Genomic DNA, 27,858 nt, shown 5'->3' on the forward strand with positions numbered 1-27,858 from the left:
TACAACTGGGTCCTAGATTTAAAAAAATGTTATTGCTCCTTGGGGGGGGGGGGGGGGGGGGGGAACAGACAGTACTATTCATTCATTTTTATGTATTACACAGCTCAGTAATAGTTATTTTTAGTTTTATGGGGAGAGGCGTTTTCTACCAAAAACATATAATTTATCTTTGAGACATTAAGCACTTCTTACCCTTTTATGTGCAGATTTCAATAATTGGTCTCGGCATGACTGGCATTTTTTTGCTCAAATGAAGTATTTTGCTTTCATGACAGACAATGGGAGATATTAACATCTGTCGAAATAAAAACCGTTGAACAAATCTATTCCACACCAAAATAGGCGACTAATTTTGTGTGTAATGTGACTCAGATTGGAGGAACAAATTCATAGGCACATTTTTTAAATAGTATGATTTTAGTTGGAGATAGTCCCTGAAGTCTGAAGAAGAGTCTCGACCCGAAACGTCACCTATTCCTTTTCTCCAAAGATGCTGACTGACCCATTGAGTTACTCCAGCTTTCTGGGTCCATCATCGGTTTAAACCAGCATCTGCAGTTCCTTCCTACACATGATTTTAGTTGGAATGTATTTACTTGATTGATTGATTGATTGATTGATTGATTGATTGATTGATTGATTGATTGATTGATTGATTGATTGATTGATTGATTGATTGATTGATTGATTGATCGAGGTGAAAGATGCAACATGGATATGGGACCTTCGTCCCACACAGTCCACACCAACCATTATGTCACGTGATAGGAGCAGAATTAGGCCATTTGGCCCGTCAATCGTGGCTGATCTATTCAATTTTCAATTTCAATTTTCAATTTAAAATACTTTATTGGCATGATAAGATACATCATTATATTGCCAAAGTATGGAACATAACATACATATTTAAAATGCATGAATATAAAAACAAGTATACAATGCATGTATACATATGCCCCTGTACATACATATATATATATATATATTCACGCAATACATTGATAGCCTTTTATTGATTGCTACTCGTTCTTGCAGTTGTAACTATCTCTTCCTCCTAACCCTATTCTCCTGATTCTCCCCATAAACCCTGACACCCGTACTAACCAAGAATCTATCTATCTCTGCCGTAAAAATATCCACTGAATTGGCCTCCACAGCCTTCTGTGGCAAAGAATTCCACAGATTCACCACCCTCTGACTAAAGAAATTGCTCCTCATCTCCTTCCTAAAGGAACGTCCTTCAATTCCATCGATCACCCATCCACACTAGTTATATCTTATCCCACGTTTGCATCCACACCCTACACCTGTAGGTTTAGAGGGATATGGGCCAAACGCAGGCAGGTGGAACTAGTGTAGATGGGACATGTTGGTCGGTGTGGGCAAGTTGGGCTGAAGGGCCTGTTTCCACGCTGTATCACTCTATGGTTCTATATATTCATTATCTTACATGTGGACTGCATTGTGAGATCATACCTCTTAACTTTGGGAGACATCATCTTACTGATCTTTAATTTACATTTGGATTAAAAATATTTTTGATGTATACAGTTCCGTTAAATCGCAGTCTGTCCTTGGAGGACAATTTCATTTTAATATTACTTTAATACTGAATTCAAATTTAATTAAGTCGAGCCCATTGATAAAATTTCCTTTTTAGCATTATTTTATTGCTTTATAATAATTGTATATTTATCCCATGACATTTGCACGACATTATGCCTTGTGGTTTCCGCGCATTCTCTTAACACCTCTCTGTAATCTGTCCAGTCCACGGAATAGCAATGGATTCTGTAGTACATCAGTTTTTGGAGAGTGGAATTTTTACTAGACAACTATTGTGACATATCGGGTCAGTCAGAAATGAAAGATATTCATGCAGGCAGGCAATACGTGTAATGAAGTCTCACTCTGACCTTCTGTATGATTGATTCTGTAATTTACTTTTCCCAGCCTCTGCCAGAAATGAAATGAAATCATGTTGAACAAGTTTTGAATACCACAGTGCTCCACAAAAAAAAAAAATCGTCAGCCCAGGAGGTTTGAGGGGCCACAGTTGAACAATTTATCTCCGCACTGTTATATACTTTGTTGGCATGCAGAATTTCATTTTTTTCTCATTTTGGTTTAAGAGCTTAATTCTGTAGGAAGTTATGAATGGGGAGGGGGAGAGCGGGGGGGGGGGGGGGGGGGAGGGAGTGAAGGGGGGGGGGAGGGAGTGGGGGTGGAGAGGATGCACAGTTCACATATAAATTGCCACGACCGGGAGTATGTGCCGAGAGCTGATAAAACATCAGAATAAAGCTGACCTTTCATGTTGGTGAAAGTTGCTGGGGCATTTATCCTCATAATTACCATATAGATTATTTTATTCCTCTTCTTGCAATGAAACATCTCGGAGAGCAGTAGTGCAGATTGAATGAGAATTGAACTTGTTAACGGCCTTTCCCAGCTTTGACTTGGAAGTGCTGAGGGACTGTGTGGTGTGTGTTATGTGAGGTTAGTTTTAATGAATTCTGATATTAACTCAAGAGGACCATTGAATGTCAGGATCAAACAGCATTTTCTTGAGGCCCTTGCCTATTGTCCTGCTAATGCGCGGGATTCCACTGAAGTGTATGTCCTATAATATCCAGTGCGATTTACCAGAGTCTGTTCGTAATATTCACGACACCAGTTTACAGGAGAGATCTGTCTCGGTGAGTTGTACGTATAGGAGTCTACATTTCAGTGTTCTGTGAAAATATTGCCCTTCGCCATGTTTTCAGGCAAGACTATAAATGAGGTTGCAATCCCTATTTTAATTGAAATGTGAATTGATGCAGCTAATAGCACACTAAAAAAGGAGAATTGCTTTATATATCAAACATATTGGAGTATAGTTGTACTTGTGTGCCAAATCCTGTTAGTGAATATTCATTAACACTAAAAAGAAATTGTTTTTGTGCAAGCATTTATCTGCCAATTTTTACCTCCAAGCAAACCTTCCCATAATGGGTTTTTTTTGCAGTGATTTGTGACGAATTTAATCTGCAAACAGTTGCCCTTCTTTTTATGTATAAACATTGTGCGCGACATTTAAATCAATTCACGTTTTTAATCAATTTAGTGAATTAGCAGCCTTCTCTGCAGAACTCCAGCTGAACTGGTTATTTTATGCATCATAAAATGTTTAATGTTTGGAATTTTGTTCTTTTGGACAAAGTGTTGACTGCATAGTTGTTTATATTAGAGTCATAAAGTCATAGAGTGATACAGTGTGGAAACAGGCCCTTCAGCTCAACTTGCCCACAATGGCAAACATGTCCCAGCTACACTAGTCCCACCTGCCTGTGTTTGGTTCATATCTCTCCAAACCTGTCCTATCCATGTACCTGTCTAACTGTTTCTTAAACTTTGGGATAGTCCCAGCCTCAACTACCTCCTCTGGCAGCTTGTTCCATACACCCACCACCTCTGTGTGAAAAGGTTACCCCTCAGATTCCCCTTCACCTAAAACCTATGTCCTCTGGTCCTCGATTCACCTGCTGTAGGCAAGAGACTCTGTGCAATCTTAGATGCACAGAGTCTCTTGCTCAGAGCAGGTGAATCGAGGAATAGGATCTATTCTTCTCATGATTTTACGCACCTCAATAAGATCTTTGCTTTCCTACCATAAAAATACCTGTGCAGTTTTTAGGACAATAACACTAATAGGAAATAAAATGGCTTGCATGACTCTGCAATTGTAGAAGGTAGTGCAATGCATTTTAAAGAAGTTAACAAGGTCGGTGAAAATTGAGTGACTGAAAATCATTTATCTAGGACAATGTTATCAATTGGCAAAAGGTATGAGGTTTGTGAAGGGGGAAACTGTAAATAATGGCTTTGAGTGCTTTCAAAGCTCATCTTAAGGACCTACAGGTTTACCAAATGTCCAGTTACCTCTTGAATTCATCAGTGACAATTGTGGCTGATGGCACCCCAATTATTATGTTAATTCCACCCATTGACAATTCGACACCACGTTTTTGATTGGAATCAAAATGTTTGGAAAACTAGTTTTTAACCATTTTCACAGTCGTAGACATATTGTGAGATGGGTTGAATGGCCTGTTCCTGTGGCAATAGATGGGTACAATATGATGAAAGTCAAAACTATTGAGGGCGTGCAGCGTAGGTTTACTAGGTTAATTCCCGGAATGGCGGGACTGTCATATGTTGAAAGACTAGATCGACTAGGCTTCTATACACTGGAATTTAGAAGGATGAGAGGAGATCTTATCGAAACGTATAAGATTATTAAGGGGTTGGACACGTTAGAGGCAGGAAACATGTTGCCAATGTTGGGGGAGACCAGAACAAGGGGCCACAGTTTAAGAATAAGGGGTAGGCCATTTAGAACTGAGATGAGGAAAAGCTTTTTCAGTCAGAGAGTTGTGAATCTGTGGAATTCACAGCCTCAGAAGGCAGTGGAGGCCAATTCTCTGAATGCATTCAAGAGAGAGCTAGATAGAGCTCTTAAGGATAGCGGAGTCAGGGGGTATGGGGAGAAGGCAGGAACGGGGTACTGATTGAGAATGATCACATTGAATGGTGGTGCTGGCTCGAAGGGCCGAATGGCCTCCTCCTGCACCTATTGTCTATTGTCTATAATCTAAAACGAGACATTAGTTTTGTGGTGACTCTTTTTTCTTCAATCACAAATTGGAAATATGGTATGAGTTTTGATTGCAATAACATTTATATATTTTACTTCTGATGCTCACCAAAGGCCAGGGATGTGAGAGAACCATTTTTTTCAGTTATTACAGATGATCAAATCCAAAGTGAAGAATGATCCTGACCCAAAAAAGTTGCCTATTCGTGTTCTCCAGAGATGCTGACTGACCTGCTGAGTTACTCCAGCACCTTGTGTCCTTTATTGGAGAGAGACCTGTGGCACTTAGGCATGGCAATAAAATGTTATAAAAGAAAATAACTGTAGATGTTGGTACAAATCGAAGGTATTTATTCACAAAATGCTGGAGTAACTCAGCAGGTCAGGCAGCATCTCAGGAGAGAAGGAATGGATGACGTTTCTGGTCGAGACCCTTCTTCAGACATGTCAGGGGGGCGGGACAAAGGAAGGATATAGGTGGAGATAGAGGGAGATCTGGGAAGGAGGAGGGGAAGAGAGGGACAGAGGAACTATCTAAAGTTGGAGAAGTCGATGTTCATACCACTGGGCTGCAAGCTGCCCAGGCGAAATATGAGGTGCTGTTCCTCCAGTGTTATCATGCATGAAGTCCAAGGTCCAAGAAGGGCGGCGTGGTGGCACAGCGGTAGCGTTGATGCCTTGCAGCCTTACGGCGCCAGAGACCTGAGTTCGATCCCGACTATGGGTGCTGTCTCTACGGAGGTTGTACGTTCTCCCCCTGACCTGCGTGGGCTTTCTCTGAGATCTTCAGTTTCCCCCCCCCCAAGGCTAATTGGCTTGGTATAAATGTAACATTGTCCCTAGTGCAAGTGGGATGGTGTTAATGTGCGGGGATCACTGTTCGGCGTGGACTCAGTGGGCCGAAGGGCCTGTCCCTGTGCTGTTTCTCTAAACTAAACTGAACTAAACTAAACTAAAAGAGAAATTGCAAAATAGCTGCCTTCTGCAAGCACTGCAGGTGGTTATTTTAGTGGTAATGATATAGAATTAATTCATTGGAGAACTCCTACTAAAATGTCTCACTTGAACGCATTTAGCATAAAACAATCTAATTTCTCGATCACCGGTTTTACATGAGAGTAATCTCCACAGGAAGCCTCATCATAAGTTGGCCTCATGGTAAGAGTTGGCATTGAGGTAGACATAGTGGCACAGCTGCCTCACAAGGCCAAAGACCCGGGTTCAATCCTGACCTCGGGTACTGTCTGTGTGGAGTTTGCACGTCCTCACTGTGACCGTGTGGGCTTCCTCAGGGTGCTCTGGTTACCACCCACATCCCAATGATGTGTGGGTTTGTAGGTTAATTGGTCCCTCTGTAAATTGGGTCCCCAGTGTGTCGGGAGTGGATGAGAAAGTGGGATAACATTGAATTACTGTGAACGGGGGGATCGATGGTCGTCGTGGACTCGGTTGGCCAAAGGATCTGTTTTCAATCAATCAATCAATCTCATTTCCAACCAAGGTTGCGCGTTTTTGAATGCTTTTAAAGAGCAATTGGTACAAGATAGCGGAGTCAGGGGGAATGGGGAGAAGGCAGGAACGGGGTACTGATTGAGAATGATCAGCCATGATCACATTGAATGGCGGTGCTGGCTCGAAGGGCCGAATGGCCTCCTCCTGCACTTATTGTCTATTGTCTACATGGAACATTGAACAGTACAGCACAAAAATAGGCCCTTCAGCCCACAATGCCTGTGCTGAACCTGATGCCCATACCATCACTTCTAACTGCACATGACCCATATCCCTCCTTTTCCTGCATATCCACCTGCCTAGCCAAAAAAGTCTTTTAAATGCCACTAACATATCTGCATCCACCATCACCCCTGAAAGTGTGTTCCAGGTACTCACCTCCCTCTGCGTAAAAACCTTTCTTTCGTGGATACCTGTGTTCCATCTATCGTTTCCTCTCCATCCATTTTCCTTGAACAGCATTGGCAATATTCACAGTCGTTCACATTTGTGCACCGGCACATCCCTGTTGATCTGCCTTGTCCTGTGCTCTTCAATGACCCTTCCCCTATTGAGTACAACTGCACAGCAACCACCGGAGGTAGAATGTTCCTCTCACCAGGATGCATGGAGCCAGCCACTTATAGAAAGCGTCCATTTCTTGGAGGTGAAGAGGGTTTACTCTTTGGCACCGATGATGTAGTCAATCAACCCATTGTCTTCATTTGCACCAAAGCTCTGTGTCCAGTGTAACTGACCAGCGATTGTCGCCCAGTACTAGCAGTGTCCAACACACCAGCGACAACTTAGTTTTTGTCGAGGGAGAATTGACCTATGGAAAATAGACAATAGACAGTAGACAATAGGTGCAGGAGTAGGCCATTCGGCCCTTCGAGCCAGCACCACCATTCAATGTGATCATGGCTGATCATTCTCAATCAGTACCCCATTCCTGCCTTCTCCCCATACCCCCTGACTCCGCTATCCTTAAGAGCTCTATCTAGCTCTCTCTTGAAAGCATCCAGAGAACTGACCTCCACTGCCTTCTGAGGCAGAGAATTCCACAGATTCACAACTCTCTGACTGTTGTCCTCATCTCTGTTCTGAATGGCCTACCCCTTATTCTTAAACTGTGACCTCTGGTTCTGGACTCCCCCAACATTGGGAACATGTTTCCTGCCTCTAACGTGTCCAACCCCTTAATAATCTTATATGTTTTGATAAGATCCCCTCTCATCTAAATTCCAGTGTATACAAGCCTAGCCGCTCCAGTCTTTCAACATATGACAGTCCCGCCATTCCGGGAATTAACCTAGTAAACTCTTGCCCTCAATAGCAAGAATATCCTTCCTCAAATTTGGAGACCAAAACTGCACACAGAACTCCAGGTGCGGTCTCACTAGGACCCTGTACAACTGTAGAAGGACCTCTTTGCTCCTCTACTCAACTCCTCTTGTTACGAAGGCCAACATTCCATTGGCTTTCTTCACTGCCTGCTGTACCTGCATGCTTCCTTTCAGTGACTGATGCACTAGGACACCCAGATCTCGTTGTATGTCCCATTTTCCTAACTTGACACCGTTCAGATAATAATCTGCCTTCCTATTCTTACCACCAAAGTGGATAACCTCACACTTATCCACATTAAACTGCATCTGCCATGCATCCGCCCACTCACACAGACAGTCCAAGTCACCCTGCAACCTCATAGCATCTTCCTCACAGTTCACACTGCCACCCAGCTTTGTGTCATCTGCAAATTTGCTCAAGTTACTTTCAGTCTTTGGATTGTGGGGGGAGACTGGAGCTCCCGGAGAGAACCCACGCGGTCACGGGCAGAACATGCAAACTCCGTGCAGACAGCACCCGCAGTTGGGATCGAACCCGGGTCTCTTGAGCTGTAGGGCAGCAACTCTACTCGCTGCTCCACCCTGATGGTGGGAGAAGGATCATCTGCAGGCAGATAAGTGTTGGTCTTGGCATCATGTTGGGCACAGACACTGTGGGCTGAAGGACCTGTTCCTGTGCTGTGCTGTTCTATGTTGGGTGCCCCGACGGCCCACCTCGATCTTCGATGGCAGCCGAGAACAAAGAGGGACGATAACGAGTCCTTTGTAACTTTGCCAGGGCCTTTCTGTGGCGACCAAAGATACTAGAGGAGCAGGATAGACCACTCGACCCTAAAAAACGTAGTACGTCACGGCACCATTTCAGTAGGCAGAAACTTGCAGAAACATTTAAAAAGAAAAATAACAAAAATCTGTGAATTGATAGATGAGATATATTCTGCATTTTAATGGTATCATCACACACACTGCTCCCCCAATACACTGATTACACTGCGAGAGACATAGCGAACGACGGGTTTTGCTTACAAAAATGGCGGACGTTATGCTCCTTTGCGTACTACACTTCAGTATAGGCGATTTCAACGGAGTGGTTCATCTTGCTCCTCTAGTATCTTTGGTGGCGACCCCTGGTGTATGGTCACACGTGATGATAAAGTATAAAGTACCAATCAATCGGTTTCTTTTTTCTTCTTCCAATGCAGGACTTGGGCCAGGCGCAGGTTGCCCAGTACCACCGTGATCCGAACATGGGAATGCGGTCAGTTGTCCACATGGCCGACGTGAACCAAGCAGGAATAATGCAACATAATCAGCTCACCACCATTAACCAGTCTCAGCTGAGCGCCCAGTTGGGGTTGAATTTAGGAGGGGGCAGCATGCCGCAGAACTCCCCCTCCCCCCCTGCCAGCAAGTCAGCCACCCCGTCTCCTTCCAGCTCCGTGAACGACGATGATGCGGAGGACTTCAACAGGGTACGTAGCCTCCTTCCCCACGGTCACGAACGTCCTGATCACGTCCATCGTGCAGGAAGGAACTGCAGACGCTGGTTAACGCCGGAGATGGACACAAAATGTTGGAGTATCTCGGCCGGACAGGCAGCACCTCTGGAGAGAAGGAACGGGCGACTCATGGTGGGCATGGTGTGGAGGTAAAGGTGTTGAGATCATATCGTGGTGGAGCATTATCCAAGGAGGAAATGGCTTACCCTTGTTCCTATTTTTCCTTGTTTTCGACTAGGCTTGTATACACTGGAATTTAGAAGGATGAGAGGGGATCTTATCGAAACGTATAAGATTATTAAGGGGTTGGACACGTTAGAGGCAGGAAACATGTTCCCAATGTTGGGGGAGTCCAGAACCAGGGGCCACAGTTTAAGAATAAGGGGTAGGCCATTTAGAACTGAGATGAGGAAAAACCTTTTCAGTCAGAGAGTTGTGAATCTGTGGAATTCTCTGCCTCAGAAGGCGTTGGAGGCCAATTCTCTGAATGCATTCAAGAGAGAGCTAGATAGAGCTCTTAAGGATAGCGGGGTCAGGGGGTATGGGGAGAAGGCAGGAACGGGGTACTGATTGAGAATGATCAGCCATGATCATATTGAATGGCGGTGCTGGCTCGAAGGGCCGAATGGCCTCCTCCTGCACCTATTGTCTATTGTCTAAGAAGGGCCTCGACCCGAAACGCCACCCATTCCTTCTCTCCAGAGATGCTGCCTGTCCCGCTGAGTTGCTCCAGCATTTTGTGTCTATCTTCGGTGTAAACCAGCATCTGCAGTTCCTTCCTATGTACCTTATAGGTGAATATGTAATCTCATCAAAAAAGCAACGAAATGCAATGAAACTGCCAGTGACCCTAAACGTCACCTATTCCTTCCCTCCAGAGATGCTGCCCGTCTCGCTGTGTTACTCCAGCACTTTGTGTCCATCTTATGTCATGTTCATCGTCAGGCATTATGAAAAGTGTAGAAACAAGGAGCTGCAGATGCTGCTTTTGAAGAAGGGTCCCGACCCGAAACGTCACCGTGTCCATGTTCTCCAGAGACTTTGCCCGCCCGGCTGAGTTACTCCACCCAGCACTTTGTGTCGTGTTACCATAGTTTCTCCATGGTCTGAAGAGGTGAGGCCCGAAACGTCACCTGTCCATGTTCACCAGAGACGCTGCCTGGCCTGCTGAGTTACTCCAGCGCTTTAGCGTTACTCCAGCGTTACTGGCCTGCTGAGTTACTCCAGCGCTTTGTATCTTTTCTTTCTGTCAACCAGCATCAGCAGTTCCTCGTTTCTACATTGTACAAGTGTAAGCTTAAGGCTGCACGGTGCAAATAATAATCTGACTTGCATACAATGGGAATTATTCTTACTGAGAGACTACAATGATTCAACGTCAAGACAGTATGTGTACGATTTTGATTTATTTGCGGATGGAGTCTGGTTGAAATGCGGATAAACTAAACTTCAAGGTCAATAATTTCCTGAGTCTCCTCAGGCCATTTTAAAAATGAAAGCTAATGAACTGATCGATTGGATGTCACAGTTAATTTTCACAAGATAATTGTGATTTTTAACTTTGCCTTGAATGATATTTGATTAACTAATCTACCTTTTTGCACTGCTTTTGTGCTGTCTAGCACGTTGGAGATTGTTTTAAACCCAGTTAGTTAATCTCGATCAAGAAAGGGCTGCTACTATTTGATTGCTTAAAGCTTTGACCTGCCATTGCTAAATCCTGTTGGATTCAAGAGTATGCTGAGCATTTAAGTGCCTAAAGCCATTTCATACATTGTGATTTTTTATGATTTATCCAGAACTAATTGTACAAATATTTGTTCTTCCAATTTTACCCGTGTTAGGAAGCATTAGTGCCTGAAATGAATGATCGTTTTTCCACAGAATGTAAACCAAGGCATTTACAAATTCTTACACTTTTAATCGCCTTGATGCAATGGGCTTTTTTTTCTCCTTCCTTGAAGGTTGAGTCGCAGCTAGAAAGGGTGGTCAAAAAGGCTTTTGGCACATTGGCCTTCATCAGTCTAAGAATATTGAGTATAGAAGTTGAGAGGCCATGTTGCAGTTACATAAGACATTGGCGAGTCTGTTCAGTTCTGGGCACCGTGTTACAGGAAAGATGTTGTCAAGCTGGGAAGGGTACAGAGTAGATTTACGAGGATGTTGCCAGGACTGAGCTACAGGGAGAGGTTGAGCAGGCTGGGATTCTATTCCTTAGAGCGCAGGAGGATGAGGGGTGATCTTATAGAGGTGTGTAAAATCATGAGAGGAATAGATCGGGTAGATACACAGACTCTCTTGCCCAGAGTAGGGGAATCGAGGGCCAGAGGACATAGGTTTAAGGAGAAGGGGAAAAGATTTAGTAGGAATCTGAGGGGAAACATTTTCACGCAAAGGGTGGTGGGTGTATGGAACAAGCTGCCAGAGGAAGTAGTTGAGGCTGGTACCATCGCATCGTTTAAGAAACAGTTAGACAAGTACATGGATAGGATTGGATGGATATGGGCCAAACGCGGGCAGGTTGGACTAGTGTAGCTGGGACGTTGTTGGCCATCGTGGGCAAGTTGGGCCGGAGGGCATTGTTTCCACACTGTTATCACTCGATGACTCTATGATCCTTTTTCAGGTTAGTGTGGAGAAACGGGCCGCCGTGGATACGGGGAAAAAACCCAAGACGCCAAAGAAGAAGAAGAAGAAAGATCCAAACGAGCCGCAGAAGCCGGTCTCTGCCTACGCCCTGTTCTTCAGGGACACGCAAGCTGCCATCAAGGGGCAGAACACCAACGCAACCTTCGGAGAAGTCTCCAAAATCGTGGCGTCCATGTGGGACAGCCTGGGAGAGGAACAAAAGCAGGTAACTCCTCGGTGCTCCCCGCGGATAGTGGAGAGGACGCTACGGTCGGTCGATGGGGTGGATGTGGAGAGGACGTCTTCACTTGTGGGAGGGTCACGGACCAGAGGCCACAGCATCAGAATAAAAGGACGTACTTTTGGAAAGGAGATGAGAAGGAGCTTCTGTAGTCAGAGGGTGGTGAATCTGTGGAAATCATGCCACAGACGGCTGTGGAGGCCGTCAATGGATATTTGTAAGGTGGAGATTGCTAGATTCCTGATTACTACGTGTGCCAAGGGTTAGCGGGAGAATGGGGTTGAGAGAGATAGACAATAGGTGCAGCAGGAGGCCATTCGGCCCTTCGAGCCAGCACCGTCATTCAATGTGATCATGGCTGATCATTCTCAATCAGTACCCCGTTCCTGCCTTCTCCCCATACCCCCTAACTCCGCTATCCTTAAGAGCTCTATCTAGCTCTCTCTTGAATGCATTCAGAGAATTGACCTCCACTGCCTTCTGAGGCAGAGAATTCCACAGATTTACAACTCTCTGACTGAAAAAGTTTTTCCTCATCTCAGTTCTAAATGGCCTACCCCTTATTCTTAAACTGTGGCCCCTTGTTCTGGACTCCCCCAACCTTGGGAACATGTTTCCTGCCTCTAACGTGTCCAACCCCTTAATAATCTTATACGTTTCGATAAGATCTCCTCTCATCCTTCTAAATTCCAGTGTGTACAAGCCTAGTCGATCCAGTCTTTCAACATACGACAGTCCCACCATTCCGGGAATTAACCTAGTAAATCTATGCTGCACGCCCTCAATAGCAAGAATAGATCAGCCATGATTGAATCGCAGAGTAGTCTTTGGGCTGAATGATCTACATCTGCTCCTATCACTTATGAAATTATAAATCATGTTTTCACTTGCAGAAATAGATATTGTTAATGCATCTAGGTTACGTTAATGTATTGATATTAAAATGACTGCAGAGCATTTTAACCATGAGCTTGGGTAGCACAGTGGCTCAGCTGGTAGAGCTGCTGCCACACAGCGCCAGAGACCCAGGTTTGATCCTGACCTCGAGTGCTGTCTGTGCGTGGAGTTTGCACACTCTCCCCGTGACCGTGTGGGCGTCCTCCTTTTCATCCCAAAGACTTGCGGGTTTGTAGGTTAATTGGCCTCTGTAAAATGCCCCGTGTGTAAATAGTGGGCAAGAAAGTAGGACAACATAGAACTAGTGTGAACGGGTGATTGATGGTCGGCGTGGATACGGTGGGCCACAGGCCTGTTTCCATGCTGTATCTTTCAATCAAATCCTTCAATAAGTGCAAAGCTGGTTTCTGAGGTATCTATATATTAAAACTCTCATTTGTTTGTTTGTTTGTTCCTGAACTACAGCCAAAATGGTACACGATAGCGTGACAATGTTAGGCCCACCTTACTCACCGTCGTCCCTTTGGTGCTAATGGAAGAAGTTTCATTGAAATCGGTGTTATATTTTTAAAGTTATTCACATTTTAAAGTTTAAATCTATCTCCTAGGGAGGAAGGGGGGAGGGAGGAAGGGGGGGGGATAAGGGGAGTTGAGGGGGATGGAGTGGGGGGAAGGGGGAGGGGGGAGGAGGGAGGGGGGAGGAGGGAGGGGGAGGGGAGGGGGGAAGGTGGGGGAGGGGGAGGAGAGGGTGTTGCACCAATGCAGGAGAGGTTTGGCCCCAACTTGGTCTAGTACTCATTTAAAATTGGTAAAAGATAACACTGAGAACTCAAAAGTTAGAAAAGTTAAAAGGATCAACAGTCCAGCTATGGTTAATCTTGAAATTAAAAATAGTATAACATCAAAAAACAATGTATCTACTATTACCATTAAAGAAGAGTAATAAAAAGTAATAAAAGACGTAATTAATAAAAGTAATAAAAGGAGTAATGAGGAGAAGGTGGGAATTTTTTTTTGGTCAGCAAAGGAGGAGGACATTAAGATGCAAGGAACTGCAGATGTCGGTTTACAAAAAAAGACACAAAGTGTTGGATTAACTCAGCGGGTCAGGCAGCATCTCTGGAGAGCATGGATAGGCGATGTTTCGGGTCGGGACTATATTACTATATTACTATATTAATAAGGGAGGTCTGAGTGGGATATCAGATTAATAGAGCAACTACAAATGTAAACACAAGTTGTAGACACGATTACAGCTTAGTGAAAGGAAAATATGAGGCAAAATTCAAGTGGAGTCTTCACACAGTGAGGCAGGAGAAATTATATTGGGCAATAAGGAAGTGACAGAAAATAGCCAGTAAATTCCCAGAACTTAATGATCTGTATTTCAAGGTCAAGGTGTTTTTATGGAGATTTGTTAGAATCATACATCCCAGAAACTGATGCTTTTTGTCCCCCTCATCATGCACCCATTTACCTGAATCCTACACGAATCAGTCATTGGATATCTTTAAGGCAGAGATTGACAGATTCTTGATTAGAACAGGCATCAGGGATTTTGGGGAGAAGGCAGGAGAATAGGGTTGAGAGGGAAAGATAGAGTTCGATGTATTCAGGAGAGAGTTAGATAGAGCTTATGGCTTATGGAATCGAGGGATATGGGGAGAAAGCAGGAACGGGGTATTGATTTTGGATGATCAGCCATGATCATATTGGCTCGAAAGGCCGAATGGCCTACTCCTGAACCTATTTTCTATGTTCTATGTTTCTATGAGAGATCAGCCTCTCTATCTTTTACCTTCGAATTCTCTCGTCGGATATTCAAAGCAATGCCTTTCTCCCGATTGTTTCTCCCCCATGTTTCAAAAGGCCGAATGGCCTACTCCTGCACCTATTTTCTATGTTTCTGGATCAGCCATGATTGAATGGTGGTGGAGACTTGATGGGCTGAATGGCCTAATTCTGCTTCTAGAACTTCTGAACTGATCTCGTTTTATACTCACTATTTTCCCCATAGCCCTCCTAGTTGTGATGTTTGATGGACTGTGTGGGGTGGGAGGACCCGTTGCTCCTCCCGTGCAGCAGGTGGCGCTGCACAAGACAAAGGGAGATGTCTTGTACATAGTTATCTGGGCTGTACACAGTGTGGAGTGTGCAGTCAGATTGTGGGGTTACAGCCATTTTAGTTGTCTTGCTGCCAGCATTGAGTTACTGTAATAAAGACTTCTGTTATACCATGAAGACTCGCAAAGTTTCATACAGGCATAGAACCAGAACACGTAACAAGTCAGAACTTATCGACACAGGGCTCTTTACACTGGCTGTACATCCTTTCAAAGGACTAAATACTCTCTTCCATGAGCTTCCATTTTTTAATGTTTTAAAAACAAATCGAACTTATTTTACTTTAACATTAATATTAAAACATTTTATATTAATTGAATGCTGCAACGTCACACATATTGGAAATGTATAATTTTATATAATGGCAATAAATCTTCAAGCAATGTTTGAGAATTTAATGGTGGCACGGTGGCGCATCGGTAGAGCTACTGCCTTACAGCGCCAGGGACCCGGGTTCGATCCTGACTATGGGTGCTTGTCTGTACGGGGTTTGTACGTTCTTCCCGTGACCTGCGTGGGTTTTTCCCCCCCGAGATCTTCGGTTTCCTCCCACGCTCCACAAAGACACGCAGGTTTGTAGGTTAATTGGCTTCGGTAAAAATAGTAAATTGTCTCTTGTGTGTAAGTGTAGTGTTAAATGTTCGGGGATCGCCGGTCGGTGCAGACTCGGTGGGCCGAAGGGCCTGTTTCCGCGCGCGCTGTATCTCTGAAACTAAAATATCTATTTTTGAACATAGGTGTACAAGAGAAAAACAGAAGCTGCCAAAAAGGAATATCTGAAAGCGCTTGCAGCTTATCGAGCAAGTCTTGTCTCAAAGGTAATTTTCCGAAGGTGTATTGCGAATGTGGTTTGTTTGCTTCTGCTGGTTTTATAGTTCATGCCAGGGCATGGGTTACTGCCATAGTCAAACTGAATTAAACCTTCACAAATCACATAACGGAACTTGGTTTTTGATCACAAGTGACAAAAAGTAAGTGACAAAATATGTCTGCAGCACATATTGGATTTATGGAGAGAAACCGTGTTTCATCATTTGTCATTTCTGTCACAATACGCTGCCGTGGAAATGTGTATCTTTCACCAGCTGTATCGTTGAAGGAAGGAAATGTAATTTATTTTTAAAAACAACCATTTTAAACCTGGGCCAGCATGCCATGGGTTCAAGGCTGACTGCAAGAGAGGGATAGATCGGGAAGACGCACAGAGTCTCTTGCCCAGAGTAGGGGAATTGAGAACCAGCGTTCATAGGTTTAAGGCGAGGGGGAAGATTTAATAGGAACCTGAGGCTTAACTTTTTCACACAAAGGGGGGGTGGGTGTATGGAATGAGCTGCCGAAAGAGGTAGTTGAGGAAGGTACTATCGCAACATTTAAAAAACAGACAGGTACATGGATATGACGGGTTTAGTGGGATATGGGCCAAATGCAGGTGGGACTAGTGTAGATGGGACATGTTGGTTGATGTGGGCAGGTTGAGCTGAAGGGCCTGTTTCCACACTGTGTGGACTCTAGGATTCGACGAAAGGACCTGAAGGTTGTGGGGAAGCACGGGGGCGTAGCGGTAGAGTTGCAGTAGACTACTATGATCCTGACTCTGGGTGCTGTCTGTACGGAGTTGTACACTATCCCCGTGACCGTGTGAGCTTTCTCCGGGTGCTCCGGTTTCCTCCCACACTCCAAAGACGTGCAGGTTTGTATGTTGTAATTGGCTTAGTGAAAATTGTAAGTTGTCCCTGGCATGTAGGATAGTGGTGCGGGGATCGCTGGCTGGCATAGACTCTGTGGGCCGAAGGGCCTGTTTCCCAACACACTATCTCTAAACTAAACATAACTAAAGTCATACTGTATGGCATGGAAACAGTCCATTCGGCCCGAATTGTCCATGCTGACCAAGATTCCCCATCTACGCTTGTCCGACCTGCCCGCGTTTGGCCCAACGTTCACTCTGGTCTGGGCAAATACCTTGCTGTAGGACTAAAGGAGACCATTGTCTTTCAGACCATAAGACATAGGAACATAATTAAGCTTTTCGGCCCATTGAGTCTACTCTGCCATTCTATCATGGCTGATCTACTTTTCACTTGTCCACCCCAATCTCCTGCCTTCTCCCGAGAGCCTTTGATGCCTAATCAAGAAACACCCTTGCTAATCAAGAAGTTGATGTTCAAATGAGAACATGCTGGGGTCACAAAATCCCATGGTACTCTGTTAATTGAGAGCAGGCAAGTGTTGTGGCCAATGCTTGGTCATCAATCATTTTCACTCAAACAGATTGTCCTGTTATTATCTCCTTATCTCTGGCGGTGGAATTGTCCATCCATTTGCTACATTACAGCAGTGAATACACATTGTAAATCCTTTTCAGAGCTGGTCAGAGTTTGGAGTGCTGGTGCTATATAAATGCATATCTTTTCCTTACGCCTCCACAAAGAACAGCTGGACAATGCATAAGTGATAGGAGCAGAATTAGGCCATTCGGCCCATCAAGTCTATCTTCCCCTCTCAACCCCATTCTCCTGCCTTCTCCCCATAACCCCTGACACCCGTACTAATCAAGAATCTATCTATCTCTGCCTTAAAAATATCCATTAACTTGGCCACCGCCGTCTGTGGCAATAAATTCCACAGATTCACCACCCTCTGACTAAAGAAATTCCTCCCCATCTCCTTCCTAAAGGAACATCCTTTTATTCTGAGGCTGGGACCTCTAGTCCGAGGCTCTCCCACTGGTGGAAACATCCTCTCCACATCTACCCAGGCCCGTCACTGCTCGGTAAGTTACAATGAGGTCCCCCCTCACGTCTGGTTATCTGGAACTCGCCAAACCCAGTGAGCTAGAAACAGCGGGAAGCTCTATCAGGAGGGATGGGTTTAGGATCCGATTTTGCTTTGAGGGACGACTACACAAACTGGGTGGAGAAGTTCTCAGTTCTCCAGAGGTACTGGAATTTAAAGGTGGCAATTCTTGTGAGCTTGGGTAAATGGGAGAGAGATCTGAAGGTGGTGAATCATTGCGGAGAATATTCATCGCGTTATAGTTTCCTTAAACAGGCTTCCAAAGAATTGGAGAGGGAAGGGCGGCTATGGAGATAATTGGAGATTAAATGTGTAGAAAGGAACTGCAGATGCTGGTTTCTACCGAACCCACCTCGACGAGTCCCTGGTCCATCATTGCATGGCCATTATGAGCTCCACCCGTCCTTGGTCATCTGTTGCCGGCCCTGCTTTGTCCTGGCCTTTTCTTGCCTCCAGTTCCCTCCCCTCTACTTTCAGTCTGAAGAAGGGGCTCGATCCGAAATGTCCCCCATCCTTTTTCTCCAGAGATGCTGCCTGACCCGCTGAGTTAGTCCAGCACATTGTACCTACTTTGACTGGAGATTGAGGTTCACTTGCATTCCCAATTTAACAATCCAAATTCCCTGGCTCATTCTCTTCTGAATATGGCCAGGCTCACATTTAAAATGCATCTTGTTTCAGAGTCGGCAAGTTGGTTTAGCTAATTCGGAGAGATTTCCCATTTTATTTATATGAGAGACTTAGAATTAAAAATGTAAGGCGTTCATTGTTTAAGCCTTAGACTCTGGACTCCAGAGATACAGGCTCTTCGGCCCACTGAGTCCGCGCCGACCAGCGATCACCTCGTACACTAGCACTATCCTACACACACTGGGGACAATTTACAATTTTTACCCAAATGCCAATTAACCTACAAACCTGCACGTCTTTGGAGTGTGGGAGGAAACCGGAGCACCCGGAGAAAACCCACGCGGCCACAGGGAGAATGTACAAACTCCGTGCAGACAGCACCCGTAGTTAGGATCGAACCCGGGTCTCTGGCGCTGTGAGGCAGCAACTCTACCGCTGCGCCACCGCGCTGCCCCTCCATCGCTGAATGCAGAGTCCTAGCCATTGGATTTGGTACAGGCACTCTGATGGCTAGAAAATCTTTCAGTGTCTCATAATTAGTTTAAAATTGTTCCAAATGATTATTCATCACAGCAGGCGTTTGATATCTGATTTTTATTGCTGCTTATTATCACATGGCTGGTCGAGATATTTTCCCTTCATTATAACTGATAATGATCAACATATTAATTTAGCAGCTAACTAGCCAAATCCCCCAAGTGCCCCGAGGATTGATTAAAATGTTTCCGCTGCATTTCACTGTGAAAATGAAATGAAAACATATTTGTACAAAGCCTTCTGAAATTGAAAGGAAAAGTGTGGTGGCATTTAGCCATGGCCGATCCTTTTTAAAACACCATGTGCTGGGAGAACCCAGTGGGTCAGGCAGCATCTGTGGAGAGAATGGATAGGCGATGTTTCGGGTCGGGACCCTTCTTCAGATCGATTGTAGCTGGGGGGAGAAGCTTGGAAGAGGTGGTAATGGGACAAAGCCCCTGGCAAGTATTTCGTATGTTGATTTTTTTGCCTCTCCAGCCTCTTATTTTTTAAAAGGCTGAAAAAGCCTAAAAAATTCCCGTGAATCATATCTACACCATTGTTAGTATTGGCTGTCAGATTAATTTTAGTTTAGAGATACAGTGCGGAAACAGGACCATCGACTCCACGCCAACCGGCGATCCCAGCACACTAACACTAACATGATCACGGGGAGAAGGTACAAACTCGGTACAGACAGCACCCGTAGTCAGTATTTATTCACAAAATGCTGGAGTAACTCAGCAGGTCAGGCAGCATCTCAGGAGAGAAGGAATGGGTGACGTTTCGGGTCAAGACCCCGAAACGTCACCCATTCCTTCTCTCCTGAGATGCTGCCTGACCTGCTGAGTTACTCCAGCATTTTGTGAATAAATACCTTCGATTTGTACCAGCATCTGCAGTTATTTTCTTACAGCACCCGTAGTCAGGATCGATCAATAAAATGCTCGATTAGCGTTCTCAGCATTCATTCAAAACGGCTACTTTGATTAGTTATTTGATGGGTCATAGAGTCATTCAGCATGAAAACAGGCCCTTCAGCCCAACTTGCCCACACTGGCCAACATGTCCCAGCTACACTAGTACCACCTTGGCCCATATCCCTCTAAATCCATGTACCTGTCCAAATGTTTCTTAAAAGTTGCGGTAGTACCTGCTTCAACTACCTCCTCCGGCAGCTTGTTCCATACACCCGCCGCCCTTTACGTGAAAAAGTCACCCCTCAGGTTCCTATTACATCTTTCCCACCTCCCCTTAAACCTACCTCCCCCACTTTGTACAACGCTCAGTGTCCTTTATTTCTGTAAACCACCAGTTGCGGTTCCTGGTGCCTACGGTTGGATATGCTGGTTTACGGGAAGTCTTTGCTTCACTCAGTGTTAACGCTGCTGCGTTTTGTTCTCTTTTGCAGGCTGCTGCAGAATCTGCAGAAGCACAGACCATGCGATCGGTGCAGCAGACGTTGGCATCGACGAGCCTTTCAACTTCCCTCCTGATGAATCCGTCCCTCTCCCTGCACGCCCCTGTCTCTGTGTCTAACCAGTCGCTGCAGCAGGCCCTGCCAAGGGCAATTGCCCCCAAGCCCATGAGATTGCCCTTGCAGGGCAACCAGCTGGCATCAGTCTCCATCACACCCAACATGCCGGGCAACATTGCCGCCCCCCCCATGGGGCCCACTTCACCTTCGCCCCAGTTGAGCCCCCCACTGCAGTCCCAACAGCACCAGATGCAGCAGCACCAGATGCAGCAGCACCAGTTGCAACACTTCCAGCAGCAGCAGCAGCAACACCACATGCAACAGCAGCTGCAGCAGCAGATCCAGCAACAGCATCAGATGCAGCAGCAGCAGCAGATGCAACAGCAGCAGCAGCAGATGCACCACCAGATGCAGCAGCGCATGCAGCAGCACATGCAGCAGCAGCAGATCCAGCAGCAGTTGCAGCAGATGCAGCTGCAGCAGCACATGCAGAAGCAGCAGATCCAGCAGCTGCAGCAGCAGCACTCCCCACCGCAACACTCCCCTGGCGCGTCTCAGCCGGCCGTCACCTCTCCTCTCCCCACACGGTCAAGTCCGCAGCCCGTCCAACAGCAGCAGCAGCAGCCGCAGCAGCCACCTCCTCTCCAAACCCAGGCCCAGACCCAAGCACTGCCACAGGTCAGTAAGTATGAACAGCGGAACAGTCCCGATCAATCAAATTGCTGTGCCATTGTCTGTCTAAAGTGTCCCTAAAGTGGTGCTTCATTACTTGATGAATCTGGTGGACAACCCACTGCAAACTGAAATAAAAGTCTACTTCAGCATCTTTACGATAGACACAAAGTGCTGGAGTAACTGCAGGTCAGGCAGCATCTCTGAAGAACATGGATAGGTGACGTTTCGGGTCGAGGAATTTTCAGAAGGGTCTCCACCTGAAATGTCCTTTTCTCCAGAGATGTTGCCTGACCCACTGAGTTACTCCAGCATTCTGCGTCTATGTTAGCATCTGTTCTGTACTCTGTGCAAATACAGAGTATATCTCTTCGATGTAAACCAGCGCCTGTTGTTCCTGCATCAGTATCTTCTTTGCCCTGAGATAAAGTGGATTTTTAGAAATGAATTAGGCACCCATTATGTTTAATTTTCAGTAAAATCTGAAGCTGAGTATATTAGCATCTGTGAAGGAAGGACCTGCAGATGCTGGTTTAAACCAAAGATAGACACAAAAAGCTGGAGCAACTCAGCAGGACTCGCCTTTCCCGTGACTTCCAGTCTGAAGAAGGGTCTCGACCCGAAACGTCACCCATTCCTTCTCTCCAGAGATGCTGTCTGTCCCGCTGAGTTACTCCAGCATTTTGTGTCTATGTTAGCATAGTACCAAATACGTTTTGTACAGCAACCCCCTATCTCGCGTACCACTTTGAAGAAGATGTAAAACAAGAAAAAACAGGGATCGTTTACTTAAAAATTATGGCAGTAAATTAAAATGTGTGGTGATCGAGGTTGCCATATTTGCAGTTCAACGTCGACCTCAAAAATGATGCTGCACAATTATACGAGTCGTGGCAACAAGGAACTGCAGATGCTGGTTTAAAAAAAAACACAAAATTCTTAAGGGGTTGGACAGGCTAGATGCGGGAAGATTGTTCCCGATGTTGGGGAAGTCCAGAACCAGGGGTCACAGCTTAAGGATAAGGGGGAAGTCTTTTAGGACCGAGATGAGAAAGTTTTTTTTCACACAGAGAGTGGTGAATCTGTGGAATTCTCTGCCACAGAAGGTAGTTGAGGCCAGTTCATTGGCTATATTTAAGAGGGAGTTAGATGTGGCCCTTGTGGCTAAAGGGATCAGGGGGTATGGAAAGAAGGCAGGTACAGGTTACTGAGCTGGATGATCAGCCATGATCATATTGAATGGCGGTGCAGGCTCGAAGGGCCGAATGGCCTACTCCTGCACCTATTTTCTATGTTTCTTTGACACAAAGTGCTGGAGTAACACAGTGAATCACAGGCAGCAGTTCCTGAGAAAATGAATAGATCAGAAGACAGGTCCCGATCCAAAACGGCACCTCGTCATGTTCTCCAGAGATGATGCCTGATCTGCTGAGTTACTCCAGCATTTTGTGTCTTTTTTTTCCTCCAGTTCGATGAGTTACCTGAAGACAGACATTGGCCAAATCTATCTAATAGTTTAATTGGTGGCTTCGTTTCCATTTGTTGTAGATTATGAATTCAATAATATTCATTGCACGTTTTATAATTCTCAAATATGAATGTCCTTTTCACCATCCCGTACCCCACATAAATGGGGTTAATATTATCCTTGCATAGTTGGCATTGGTTTCTTTAACTTCAAGTAACCCTTGCATCCCCTCTCTCTCCGTCCCTCCCCCACCCTCGTTGTTGTAGTGGCTTTACTGTTATCCTGTTGAGTTCCTCTGTTTAGGAAGGAACTGCAGATGCAGGTTTGAACCGAAGATAGATACAGAAAGCTGGAGTAACTCAGTGGGACAGGCGGCATCTCTGGAGAAAAGGAATGGGTGGCGTTTGAGGACAAGACCCTTCTTTGCTCGTCACCTATCCCACAGCCAACAATGGCCTATTTGTGTGCCCCACATTTCCTTGATTATCATTGCTTTTTGCGTATCTTCCATTCATTTCTCCCAAGTACCGTCTATATCTCTTGTTTACCTTTGCCCTGACTCTCAGTCTGAAGAAGGGTCTCGACCCGAAACGTCACCTATTCCTTTCCTCCAGAGATACTGCCTGACCCGGGTTGCCCGAGTTACTCCATCATTTTGTGTATCTGTCTTTGGCTCATGCAAGATCTCTATGGCTACTCCACTATTTCAATGAAGTCAGCTCATAATTCTAAAGGAATTGGAATCTGTAAGACACATCATCTGCAGAACAACTGATATTGATTTTTCTTCCCTCCCCCCACCCCTGGTGGGAAATCAACAAATATACGACTTTGGGAGCAAAAGCTCTTTATTCCACCTGATTTACTTGAAACTCCATGGAATGTGCAGATCTTATTGGATTTACTTCACTCTCGAGGGAACGCCTTCATAATTCATAAGTATTGACTGTCCTTTGACGTTTCTGAAATGAAGCCCACAGATAACACACTGATTATGAGATTAGACCATTGGAAGACAATCGGGTAAAATGCAGTTCCACGCAATGTACTGGCATGCTCCTTTGCAAACAAACCCCATCTGCTCCTGATATCTCCAGTGGCCGACGTTGAGGAGAATAACCAATGTGTAATGAGTTTGATTCGATGGGGCATGGAAATGGATTTAAATCTACACTGAGAGATCGGAGAGGCCTCACTATATTTCCCCTTTGAATTCTCTGGTGGGATATTCAACGCGATGCTTCTCCCCCGATTGTTCCCCCCTCCTCCCCCCACGTTTCATCGGCAGGGCATTTCAGTGAAATGCAAGACTGGACCAGCGGCTCTCGTGAATGCAAACCACCCTTATGGTTGCTAATGACGATCTAAGATAAACGTATTTAAGAAATAACATTCATTAAAATGGATGGTGTTCCAACTAGATTGCAGTCGCGGCAAAGGACCTTATCTGTTGGCTAATCGGTCGGCAGTAAATGAATTTGTAATTTGTATTAATGGCGTTGAGGAAGGAGCAGCGACCGGCTTTGTGCATTCTGCCTGCACACATATTGGGCATTATTTCATCTGGTCCAAGTGCCTCAGAAATGAGGCTGCCATCGTAATGTTCCGTGTAGCAGCAGCAGCAGCAAGGCTGCCCATCCCAGCTGTCTCTGGTGATTAATTACAGCATCTGCCCTGTCACAAGCTATAGTGGGGAAGTCTGGTTAAAATTGCAAATTAGCACTGGCAACAAACCTTAAACTGTAGATGATAAAATGAAAATGAAGAACAGCGAGTGGCACGCATGACTGGAATCCCAACGCATACTGGGGCTACGTGCGAGACCATGTGTCCACAACCTCCAGCGACCAGATGTAAACAAATTAAAATAATAAGCAGTCGCAAAATAGCAGGTATTGTGTGGTGTCTCAGCGACACTGCCTCATTTATCGGGAACATGCATTTTTTCCTTTGCTCTACAACCCTTCAGCATTTTGATCCCCCTGTACAAACAGTTAATGGTGTACTGATGAATATCTGATTAAACTCTTTAAATCTATTGCTCGGAATAAATTAGATGATGGGGAAGAGAAAATTTGTGTGCAGAAATTATCTCCTCCAATTAACATTTTATCTGCCATCAGCGAATTAATATGAATCGGGCAATGTTACAGCGTAAAGGTAATTTTGGAGAAATCATCTTTTGTTTCATTGCCAGGTATAATTACCTTTCTGCTTCTGACAATGGAGTAATATGGATCATATTTTAATTCGTGTTTATTTTTGGATATTGCCGACAAGGTTTGCATGACGCATCCTGCCCTCGGGAAATTAGCAGCTAATGTACAATTATGATGTGATATCTCACTTGCCTGAACACAGATGTCTGTGTTCCCTCTCCGCCGATCCTTGGCACAAATATTTAACGTCAATAACGCACCTTCACGTAGAAGAAGAGTAAGACGAGTTTAATGCTGAAGTAATTCAGTGGGACGGGCAGCATCTTTGGAGAGAAGGAATGGGTGACGTTTTGGGTCATAGAAACATAGAAAATAGGTGCAGGAGTAGGCCATTTGGCCCTTCGAGCCATTTAATATGATCATGACTGATCATCCAAAATCAGTACCCCGTTCCGGCTTTTCCCCCATACCCCTTGATCCCTTGACCCTCCAGACTAGTTGTGGGGGGGGGGGGGGGAAGAGACAAACGAGAGATAGAGACAGTGATGTAGAGAGATATAAAGGTTTCAAAGGTCTTTTATTGTCACGTGTACCAATTAAGGTACAGTGATATACAAATTACCATACTGCCATACTAAAAAAAGTAACGAGACACACAACTACATAAAAGTTGACATAAACATCCACCACAGCAGATTCCCCACAAAAGTCCAATCTAAGTCCTCTTTATTCTCCCGCGGTCGGGGCGATCGGAGCTCCCACATCGGGGCGATCGAAGTTATAGAACAAATGAATGAAAGATCTACAAAAAGGTAACGATGATAAAGAAAACAGGCCATTGTTAGCTGTTTGCTAGGTGAGAACAAGAACCTGGTGCGACTTTGGATGGAGAGAGAGAGAGTGAGAGAGGGTTTCTTGAAGTTAGATAAATCAATATTCATACCACTGGGTTGTAAACTGCCCATATAATTCTATTTGTTTTCATCTAATACAGCAAGACTACTCACTGAGTCATTTACCTTGCTGACAGAGACGTGTCATTATTCCTATTAAACAGCTTTGCCTCAGCCGAATGGACGCACAGAAACGTTTTTAATTACAGTTGTCATTAGGTCATTGATCACTAAATTGGAGTACGACAATTCTGTCGACTGCACGCAGCCTAATTTCAGACACCACCACCTGACCCGTTGATGTCCGCAATGTTACGAGACAGATGGATTATAAATTTTCTCAGGTTTAACCAGGTTCTGCCTGGCTCTATTGAGCAGTCCTTAAGCATTATGAAAAGCGTCTCTCTGCTCCCCCCCACTTCAAGGAGTAAGTTGCAGTGCTGGGCTCGAGTGTAACCTTCCTTGCCCCTTTGTTTGGCTTTTGTTTTGCAACAGCTGTTATCGTGGTTTACTGATCAGCCGTGATTGCTGCAGGGAAAATAGGAGCAGATGGTGTTTTTTTTTGCTGTGCATGAATGGGCAGCTCGAGTAGTTTGGACTGAATAGGCTACGATTGAATGGTGTCCTTCCACCACCACCACTACCACCACCACCACCTGCCCCCTCAGCAGAGCAACCCACTTGGATCACAGTGGCATGATCCATCTTGGTCTTGCTAGACTTGGATGGGAAAAGAGAAGGGAACTTTGTTGGACAGAGCTGATATTTATTGATCTGTCTGTCGTAAGGAGCAGCAGTGGTTTTTTAAATATTTTTTTTCTCTGCAGCACCCAGTCAACTTGATGTAATTGGATATGACACGCCGTGTACATGTAATCTATCATTGTTTTCTTTCAATACAGTTTTATCTGCTTGTTTCCATGGGAACGGGGAATTGTCGTGTGGCATTAGAGGATGCAAGGAGGCAGGAATATGCTTCAGTGTGTGTGTCTGTGTGTGCCTGGTTTTTCCTTCTCCTCTCCCCCCCCCCCCCCCCCTTTTGTCTGTCGTTTTTTTTGCTCCTCACAATTACGTCGCGGGTAACAATAAATGCAAACCTCCTCCAAGTGTCCCGTCCAAACGGCAGGAATCAGTCTGAAACAGCGACAGGCAGCACAGTGCACTTGAACCGAGCACCGTGGTTCCAATTAATTTCAAAGATGAAAGCGTGCAAAATGATGTTTTTATTCATTTTTAATTTGAATAGTAATGACTAATTATTGTGCAGGCTTTACAAGGCCAGGCTCTCTGAATATAATGCCTGCTTGTGCCGAAGGTGACCCAACTCCCCCACCCCCACTTTTTGTTGCAGGGTGCTTTGCCAATCCAATTTGTATGCAAGCCCAGTCTGGCCCTCGCCTGTCGGAACGGAAGGCAATGTATAGCTATCTTCATTCCTGAATCTGCAGATCACTCCCTCTCTTGCAAAGGGATGATTGTGAGTTTTGTCAGCACGAATAAAGTTTAGTGCTTGACCTGAGGCAGAATTTGGGGGCAAGATTGGCTAGTTATCTTCGTCCATTGTGTATCTGCTCTGCATTTAGCAATCAGCTTACAGCAAGCATGCAATGTAAGACAGACATTGCAGGGGCACCTCCTAGTCATTGACAAACAAAGGCCGCTGGTGTCATTATTCCTTGCCAACTGTTGATACCACATTTACATCTTGTTTCGGCCGCTGCCCGAGATAGAAGTACCCTCTTTACCCTCCACTTCAGAACAATTTAAACATTGGAATTAATTAGAAAAGGAGGGGAAAAAAAAAAGAAATTGCCTATTTAAATAGTTTTTAACTACTTCCAGACCTTTTCACCACCTCCGCCTGAAGTCCTGCCTACCGTTCGCTCTCCCCCATCATCTCCTGCGAGGGCTCGCCCTCCAGTTCGGTGCAGGAGGAGTGGCTGCACAAATCCACCGACACAGAGCTTGGAGTGGGATAATGAATACTGTTGCAGCGAATGTGTAGTTAAACACTGCAGGTAACATTTCACCTCTACCCTGTTTTGTCAGATCACTTCAAATATCTGTAGGCTCAGGGTTTAGGTTCCTCGCGCGTCATCACCACGTGATCGGAGGTACAGTGAACAGCCTTATGTCTCGTACCATCCAGTCAGCGGAAAGACAACGACGCATTGATTACAATCGAGCCGGCCACAGTGTACAGATACGTGACAAAGGGTATACCCTGAATTACGGTTAGTGCAAGGTAAAGCCAACAAAGTCCGATCAAAGATAGTCCGAGGGTCTCCAATGAGGTAGATAGTAGCTCGGGACTGCTCGCCAGTTGTTATAGGATGGTTCAGTTGGGATGAAACTGTCCCTGAATCTGGAGGTGTGCGT

The 27,858-nt window shown here is 45.1% G+C and overlaps 1 protein-coding gene across 3 annotated transcripts in view; it reads left to right on the forward strand.

Moving 5' to 3' along the window:
* The window catches only part of tox3 (TOX high mobility group box family member 3), a 112,930-nt gene that overhangs the window by 79,957 nt on the left and 5,115 nt on the right, over nt 1–27,858 (forward strand). For 2 of the 3 annotated variants that reach the window (XM_078401634.1, XM_078401636.1), the window contains exons 4-8: nt 8,682–8,951; nt 11,605–11,832; nt 15,606–15,686; nt 20,222–20,965; nt 27,322–27,497. In XM_078401634.1, coding sequence (XP_078257760.1) covers nt 8,682–8,951; nt 11,605–11,832; nt 15,606–15,686; nt 20,222–20,965; nt 27,322–27,497 — 1,499 coding nt within the window. The remainder of the gene's footprint in view (nt 1–8,681; nt 8,952–11,604; nt 11,833–15,605; nt 15,687–20,221; nt 20,966–27,321; nt 27,498–27,858) is intronic. The other variant, XM_078401637.1, reaches the window with a different exon arrangement.

This window comes from Rhinoraja longicauda, chromosome 6 (assembly GCF_053455715.1).
Source record: "Rhinoraja longicauda isolate Sanriku21f chromosome 6, sRhiLon1.1, whole genome shotgun sequence".
Classification (NCBI taxonomy): Eukaryota; Metazoa; Chordata; class Chondrichthyes; order Rajiformes; family Arhynchobatidae; genus Rhinoraja; species Rhinoraja longicauda.